This window comes from Salvia miltiorrhiza, chromosome 3 (assembly GCF_028751815.1).
Source record: "Salvia miltiorrhiza cultivar Shanhuang (shh) chromosome 3, IMPLAD_Smil_shh, whole genome shotgun sequence".
Classification (NCBI taxonomy): domain Eukaryota; kingdom Viridiplantae; phylum Streptophyta; class Magnoliopsida; order Lamiales; family Lamiaceae; genus Salvia; species Salvia miltiorrhiza.
Genome location: NC_080389.1, coordinates 5,684,821 through 5,693,626, shown reverse-complemented (window position 1 = coordinate 5,693,626; position 8,806 = coordinate 5,684,821). Strand labels below are relative to the sequence as shown.

The following is an 8,806-nucleotide window of genomic DNA, read 5'->3' as shown; positions in this document are numbered from 1 at the left end:
TCCTCGCCAGAGGAGTCATCTCAATCCTCGCCAGAGGAGTCATCACAATCCTCGCCAGAGGAGTCATCACAATCCTCGCCAGAGGAGTCATCAAAATCCTCGCCAGAGGAGTCATCAAAATCCTCGCCAGAGGAGTCGTCAAAATCCTCGCCAGAGGAATCACCTAAAATCCTCGCCAGAGGAGTCATCAACAAGCAGCAAAAACAATATAAACAATAGAGATAAAGGAAGCGAGGAAGGGAAGGAAATTTCATTAAGACAAGCCCGGAAGGCAGAACTATACATCAAAAATGGGAGGTAAAATGTTCAGTTGGTACAAATTAAAAAGTTACAAAAAATTCTTTCTGATGAAATCAGGAGAGAAGTAAGGAGCATCAAGAGGGAGGGATAGAGGCAGCTGGGGCAATAGCAGAGGAGACGGGAGCAGAGGCAGATGGAGCTCGGGAGGGCACACCACTTGCAGAAGCACGACCAGAAATGGTTTTCTCTGAGAACACGGGCAACAGGCCAGTTTCCTTCACTTGGGGAAGACGAACTCCCAAATCCAGCAACTTTGCAGCCTCCCGCACATACAGATCCTCATTTTGATACAGGTCGAACAGTTGTTCCACTGCAGCAGGGGAAGAGGCGGAGTCGGTGAAGACAGAGGCCGTTAAGTCAGAGGGCAGAGGAGGCTCCAGGCCAAATTGGGAAAATGCTCGGGAGCTTTCGCCAGAAGGATCCCGCAGCCGGTTCACAAAGTGCAACAGGGAAGCAGAGAACGCCGGTGTATACACGGGAGCAGAGGGCAGCGAGTCAGATCCAATCCCAAGAGAAAAATAGGGAATGGCTTTCTCCAGTACTGGGTACCACCACTCTGGCTTCTTTGGAGAGTGTGCAGGGATCCCCATCCGCTTATTTATCTCCTCATCCTGGAGGTTATCCATCAGGGCTTTGAAATTCAAAGTGGCAAGTTGCTCTGGGGTGGCCCCCGCCATCTCCAATGCCTTGGAAGCTGTCTGCTCTATCACATAGGCAAAGAGGGGTCCGAAATCCTCCAAGTATTCGGGAGTCTTTTTGAAGGCCTCCAGAGTGCCTTCCAGCATCAACCCCAGGAAATGTTGACCCCGCGGAGACAATAAATACTCCAGGCGTTGATCTCGAGCCCCCAGGACGAACGCGCGGTTCTGAGCTTCCACAAGTATTCTCTTCCAGCCCTGCCTGGCTTCCCGGTAGTCTCTTTCATAACCAGCTTTGAACCTGGCTAAGCTTTCGTGGCTCTCCTTTGTGGCTCTCGACAACTCGGAGGCCAAGGACGCTCTCTCCACCTCCACCTGAGCTAATTTATCCTTCAAATCAGCGATCTCCGCTTCAGCTTTACTCAGGCGCTCTACTACCCCGGCAACATCATCATCACGCTTGGCGATGTCCGCCTGTTCTTTCTCCCGTTCTTTCTCTGCCACCTCGTAGTCATAAATGCATTTAACAGCCCCCCATATCCCTGACTCCGCCTGCAAGAAAATAAAACGGGTTATAACAAAACGATAAAGGGCTAATAATTTAAAATTTCTTTAACCAAGAGTATAAAATGCAGGATACCTGAAGAGCCAACCGACAGAGATGAGTAGCTAGAGCTGGCCGAGACAGTTTCTCCATTTTTTCCTGATCCTTCGAGTGGACACGGGCTATCAAGGCGTCAATCAATTCCTGCCCCGATAAGCTCGAGATCGGCCCAGGAACAAGATCCTCTGGTTCGTCAGTCGGGGGCACTACAGCTTTGCCCTTACCCTTTCCACCAGCAGAGGGGAGAGCCTTGGAACTACCAGCTGGCTTCTTGGCTGGCCCCTTGCCCTTGTCCCCAGCAGAGGGGAGAATCTTCACACCACCAGTAGACCTCCTCGCTGGCTCTGAGGACTTGCCAACCTTTTTTAGGCCCTCCTGCCTCTCCTTCTCACCCACAGAGATCAGGGAACCTCTCTTCCTCTTCTTCGAAAGATCGGCAAGGGTGGCATCGGGAGCCGAATCAGGCGAAGGGACCTCATCGGTAATATCCACGACTTGGACATCTTCTTCACGGGAGCCAGCAGCATCACCAGCACTGGAGCACCTACTTCTGTAAACAAGAGCCCCCACATCGACTTCCTCCGCATCAAAGGAGTGCGAGGCTTCCACATTCCCCTCTGGGATTTCAACCACAGGGGGAATGGGGATCAGTTGAGAACCAGCAGGCTGCTCCGAGGGACTTGTTCTGGAAACAGAGCCGCTTGGGCCATGTGCTCCGCTGCCAGCAAGAGAGGGGGTGTCAGGCAAATTGTCCCCACATTTCGATCTCCAAGACATATCTGCAAACCAAAATTACACATCATTAAAAGCAGGGTAACAAAAACTAATGTGTTTTCTAATGTATTTTTTTTTACCTATTGATCTCGCTGGATACAGGGGAAACAGACCATTATATGCCAAAGAAGAATTGTTCTCGGCCAGATACCTACAGTCTAGAGGCTGGGCCTTATTCATGGCATTAAGATGAGCTATAATACTCAGGTCGCGAGAAGAAGGGACTTCGGGAGAGGCTGGCTTATAAGTAGTGCGACTTGTATGCCATTCTAGTTCCAAAACGTGATAGTCGCGCCAGGTGCCGAGAAGGGTGCGCACATAACAATAATACTTCAGGAAACCCTTATCGAAAGAATTCAGAGAGGAAAGGAAGGTGGTAGGATATTTCGGGTGAGCAGCAAAGCTATACAAGGGATTGCCCTGCATACGAAGGGTCTGGGTCTGACAGAACAACTTGGCGGTGTCCCCAACACCGTGAGCCCGGCACAAAACATGAAAGGCATATAATCTCCGAATAGCAGAAGGAGCGACTTGAAAGAAAGGGATGTGAAAATAGTTACAAACGTCAACCAGCAGAGTAGGAGGAGGGAGCCTTAAACCAGCATCTATCTGAGCTTTCCAAACAACTATCACCTTGGGATGACGAAGGCTTTCAGGAGGCGTTGATTCCTTAGAGAAGGCCTCGAACTTCAAACCCTCAGGACGCCTACATTTGCTTTTTAATTTTTCCACCTCCGCGACATTAAGGCGGGATGGAGGAACTCTTCTGGGAGGTTGGCGGGGCTTTTTCCCTTTTTTCCTAGGTGGAAAAGGAGGGGGTGCAGTTTGAGATTCGTCAGAAATAGAGGGGGAAGGAAGATTTGCAGGATCTTGCCGCGATGGGGAGGAAGATGAAGGGTCTTGGGCAGAAGGAGAGGGCGAGCGAGAAGGTTGAAGGGCGGAGGTACAGGCCATAATGGGAGATGCCAACCCTAGGGTTTCTAGCACGCTCAATCAGAGCACCAACAGTTATATCACTACACTACGATTAAACGCGAAATTACAGTGAAGAGGATACGCGAGTTACCTAGACCAGGGAAAGATGGACGGTAAAACCTGGGGCAGAAGGGTCGTGGGAAAACGCCGGAACAGTGAGGAAATCGCCGGAAAATGCAGAAAATTCGCTCGGAAAACTTGGAGAAGAAGAATAGTGAAAAAAGGGGAGTTCGAATCGACTAAGTAAGGTTGTACGCGGGTAACTACCAGCACGCGGGATGAACGGCACGTGGCATACGGAAGAAATCAACGGATGGGAATTTATACGGAAAGGCGAAAGGACACAAAGGTTAAAAGTAACCTCGGGTACGGGGAAAATACTGTAGACGGGGCAGACATTTAATGCGGATGACGTCATCCACACGGGCGAGTCCTCTGACCAGTTGTACCTCTCCAGAGTGAACTAGCCAGACCAGGGAGCGGGAGTAACAGAAACACCAGAGAACAGTTTATAGGGCTCCTTTTTATTTTTCTCATAATGTCAAAATGCTTATGTCTTTATGATTTACAGGGGCCAAGGAAAATAACAAAGCTTTGATGCTGATAACACACCACTGGTTGAACACGAAAAATATCCGGTTCAACCAGACTAGAGGGGGGAGTGGTTGGTGAGGAGCAATATATACAGAGTAGGGAGAGAGTACAAATCAGAGGAGCCCTCTCCTCCAAAGAAATCATCCACGCTGGAAAAGTCGTCATCGTCGGGGAAGTCATCGTCATCAGCAAAGCCAATTCCATCAGAGAAGTCATTACCGCCAGAGGAGACGCCCTTGCCAGAGAAGACGTGTTTACCAGAGGAGTTCTTCGTGACAGAGAAGACGTGTTTACCAGAGGAGTCCCTCATGCCAGAGATGTCAATATCACCAGAGAAGACGCCTTCGCCAGAGAAGACATTTCCCTCAGAGGAGCCAATGAATGCGCGGGAAGGTCTCCCGCGTATTATCGAAATTACCAACGTACCCCTCCTCCACGCAGGACGCATGCACCGAAGATGTTTTTACTATTTTACCCCTCCGCTTGTAAATCTATAAATAGGGCCCGAGCTCGTGTATTACGCTTACGCTATCTCATATTTTGAATACAACTGCTATTTTCTCTCCTGCGCAAGATTTCAGATCAGCCATTTTTCATTCTTCTCGACTAGGTAGAATTTACGATTGCTTTCTATAGATTTAGGTGTTGGTTCCGTAAACACCAAAGAGTTTGGAAAAATGAGCATAGAAGTGGTTAAACCACCAGGGACGATAGCAAGCGTTGTTGCAACAATACCTAGCTTGAGAAAGATGATTGTAGAAGCACAAAGAAAAGACGAGAAAATGGAGAAACTACGGGAAGCAGTAAGGAAAGGAGGAGTCAAGAATTATAAAGAAGCATCAGATAATGCTATCCTCTTTGAGGGAAGAATATGCATCCCCCACGATGATGAGCTTAAGGATAAAATCATGAGGGAGGCTCACGATACCCTTATACTGCCCACCCAGGGAGTACTAAGATGTATCAGGACCTAAAGAAACACTTTTGGTGGGAAGGCATGAAGAGAGACATAGCGTCATTTGTGGAGAAATGCCTGGCATGCCAACAGGTGAAGGCCTTACACCAAAGGCCATATGGAAAACTACAACCGTTGGAAATCCCAGAATGGAAGTGGGAGCACATAGCAATGGATTTTGTGACCAGTTTGCCCAAAACAAAGAAAGAAAACACTGCCATTTGGGTAATAGTGGATCGACTTACAAAATGTGCTCATTTTATACCAATACCGATCACACATGGGTCAGACAAGTTAGCTAAGTTGTATGTTCGAGAGATTGTACGCTTACACGGTGTACCCGTGTCAATCACTTCAGACCGAGACTCAAAATTCACATCTAGATTTTGGACAAGCTTACAGAAAGAGTTAGGCACGAGGTTAAATTTCAGCACCGCCTTCCACCCGCAGACAGATGGGCAGTCTGAAAGGACAATTCAGACCCTCGAAGATATGTTGAGAACAGTGGTGTTAGACAGGGGTGGAAGTTGGGAAGCAGTGCTGCCGTTGATTGAATTTGCCTATAATAACAGTTACCAGGCGACTATCGATATGGCACCATATGAGGCATTATATGGAAGAAAATGTAGATCACCGCTTTATTGGGATGAAGTGGGTGAGAGAAAAGTTTTAGGACCAGACATGGTCAATGAGATGGTTGAGATAGTCCGCCAAATCAGAGGGCGAATAAAGGAGGCGCAAGATAGACAGAAATCTTACGCTGATGCACGCCGAACCGAATTACAGTTTGAAATAGGAGACAAGGTCTTCCTAAAGGTATCTCCTACCAAGGGGATAACTAGGTTTGGTGTCAAGGGAAAACTTAGGCCCCGATTCGTAGGACCTTATGAGATTTTGGAGAGAATAGGCCCAGTAGCCTATAGGTTGGCGTTACCGCCAAGCTTTGGAAACGTTCACAATGTTTTCCACGTATCACAACTCAGAAAATACGTTTTCGATCCAAAGCACATAATCCACCAAGAAGAGATGATCCTTTGCCCAGACTTGAGCTATGAAGAGAGACCAGAGGTCATTCTAGATCGAAAAGTACAACAACTCAGGAATAAGGCAATCACATCAGTGAAAGTCTTATGGAGACACCACGGGCAAGAGGAAGCCACGTGGGAGTTTGAAGACAAAATGAAGGAGAAATACCCCGAACTGTTTTAGAAGAAATATGCAAATTTCGGGACGAAATTTTTGTTAAGAGGGGTAGTATGTAGTGACCCGCTCTTTTATATATTTTAAATCCAGTAATGAGTGTTTATTTTTGTTCATCAGTGAATGAAAACGGTTATTATCCTGATATGAATTCAGCTTATGATCCTGAATTTATATTGTTAAAGCAGTCAATGATATTATTTCAGAGTTATAACTGACTTAGCAAAGTCACGTTATTTATTTAAGCGAGATGAAATTTGATTTTATTTTTACTCAGATCGTGAATTATTTCCGACTCAGGAAGTTAATTAAATCTGCGGATTTAATTTAGATATCAGAACAACGAACGAATTAAATCTACGGATTTAATTTAGATTCATTTTATAATTTATCGATTTTAGCGAAAAATCACATGTCGAAATACAAGATTTATTTAAATAAACAGTACCAAGCAGATACGAGCACGCGATCCATTTTACAATTACAGAATCACCGAGACATAGAAAATACATCATTAATCCTACACTACATTATTATTATTTTTTTTATCTTCCACTACTTTGCTCCCCACTACTTTGCCCACCACTATATTTTGCCCACCACTATACTTTGCCAATCCTCTATTAATCATCATCTCCACCATCCTGCAATTATCGAAGAAAGACTTTATTTACTACTGCCAACTTCAAAGGAGTTCCAATTCATTCAACTCAGCAACAACAGTCAACCAACAATTATACTTCAAGGTATTAATTCTATACCAAATATTCATCCAGTTCGCATATCATCCAATAAGCTTGATTAATTAGAAAGAGCAGACTGTATAGATGTATATTTGCATAATGGACTTAGCAAAGTCACACACTTATGTAATCTAGAATGAGCTTGAGTTAGTACAGAAAGAACAGCATAATCGGTAGTCACCTAGAACAACCAACAACCTATAAGCTTCCACACAATTCAATTGCATTGAGAATTTGCATAATCAGTAGCAAAACCACAGCATTTCATAACAAGAGTATTGAATAACCAAGATTTCACGAGCTATGAGAATAGCAGCAAATCGAAGAGCATAATATATGATCGAAAATAGAATATCATAGGATTGTAGAACTTAGCTTCGAATGGGAAGGGGGCGACTGCCCTGTTTAGTCGAGCTCAAGGAAGACGACGGCGAGCTGCCTTGTCGGAATCTGAGTTACAGCAGCAGCCGACCTAAACCATGGCCGAGAAGGGGCTCGAGCGCAGCAGCAGCGGACGCTCGGCAACGGCGTTCTGCCCTTTCTGAAACTTAGGGTTCGACGACGGAGAGAGATTTTGAGGGCAAGGGAGATGAACGGCGCCGCTCCCAGGCGTCGATATCTCGCCGGAATTTCAGAGCCGCGGAGGCGCAACTGATTTTATGGGAGCAAGAGGCGGCGAGATTTCTGGACGGAAGTGGCCGAGTGGTCTTTGCCGGGGAAGAAGAAGCCGAGTGACGACCAGCGACCGTTCGCCGTTCTTCCATGGGCGGCGGCGATTTTGATTTTGGGCGAAGAAGGGTTAGGGCTTGACCAAGTTGGCTGATATGGTGAAGTGAAGAGGAAGCGAGGCGAGGGGAGAAGGTACATCTCGCCGTCGACCTCGCCGGGCTCCGGAGCCGCGGCGGCGGACTCCTTGGCTGAGAACGAGAGAGAGAAGAGAGGGAGGGAGCCGATTTTGAGAAGTATAGAGAGAGAGAGATCGAGTTTGAGGGGGATGAGAGTTGGGCTCCTCCCTTGGGCTTTAATTAATTCATTGGTCCTTTATTATTTATTTAAATTGGGCTTCTCCTTATTTTATTTTAACTGGGCCTTGTTGTATTTATTTTCATGTGGGCCTTTTTGTTATACTTCTTCTTGGGCCGATTTTAAGGTAATTCGAATGGGCCGACTGTTGGGGAAGTTTGGGCCTTTGTTATATTATTTCAGTTGGGCCTTATTTATTTTACTCAGATGGGCCTCTATTACATAATTTCATTGGGCCGAATTTATTTAAATTGAGGCCCATCTATTTTATTTAATTGGGCTGTTATATTCTTCGTTGGGCCTCGTTTGATTTATTTAATTGAGCTCAGCTAATCAAATTATTTATTTATTGGGCCAAGATTTATTTAATTACTTGAGCCGATGAATTATTTCAATTAGGCCTCTCATGTTAATTATTCAAGCCCACTTTTACTTAATTAATTATTAGGCTGCCTTATGTTGAGCCTTTTAATTATTTAATCTTATAACATTACTTATTCTTATTTATTAAGCCGATTAATTATGAGGTTATAAAGCGAATAAGCTGAAGTATTTATTTATTTTCTATTGACTACGAGGAGCGGGGTTTATTTAATTGACGGATTAGAACACCCCGAAGAGAACGGATTAATTTTTGTTAATTATCCGGCTTCATGAGACGAGACTTAGCTTTTGTTTAAATCCGATAGCCTGGATTAACAATAGAAATTCCCTGATTATTATCTCAGAATAATAGTTCATGCATACGAGATTCATGCATAGTTAAATTACGCATTCTCATTTAATTGAGAATTTTCCCTCGATTTAAAGTCTTACGTTATTTTCTCGGATTAAAGGTCGAGCGCAAGAATAAGAGCTCGTCAAGGAGTCACTAATCTGTAGCAAAGCTTTGCTATCAGGTGGGTTTACTTTCATATATATCAAATGAGTTTAATGTAATGTTTGAACAATTATTTCATTGAAAAATCATTGAACTGAAAATTATTTCAACTGTTGTCTT

General features: G+C 45.1%; 1 protein-coding gene across 1 annotated transcript; it reads right to left on the bottom strand.

Moving 5' to 3' along the window:
- Positions 1-236: 236 nt before the first annotated feature.
- LOC131017194 (uncharacterized) lies at positions 237-2,357 on the bottom strand. Its single transcript, XM_057945930.1, has 2 exons — positions 1,579-2,357; positions 237-1,490 (listed from the first exon to the last, which is right to left on the bottom strand). The coding sequence occupies exons 1-2, from the start codon at positions 2,317-2,319 to the stop codon at positions 375-377; spliced, it is 1,857 nt and encodes a 618-aa protein (XP_057801913.1). The 5' UTR covers positions 2,320-2,357; the 3' UTR covers positions 237-374.
- Positions 2,358-8,806: the final 6,449 nt, after the last annotated feature.

What these genes read in the sequence shown, in the direction of transcription:
- LOC131017194 (XM_057945930.1), bottom strand. Translation starts at nt 2,319, where the DNA reads ATGTCTTGGAGATCGAAATGTGGGGACAATTTGCCTGACACCCCCTCT. An exon ending in TCTGTCGGTTGGCTCTTCAG is followed by an intron (nt 1,491 to 1,578) that starts GTATCCTGCATT and finishes ATTTTCTTGCAG; the next exon opens with GCGGAGTCAGGGATATGGGG.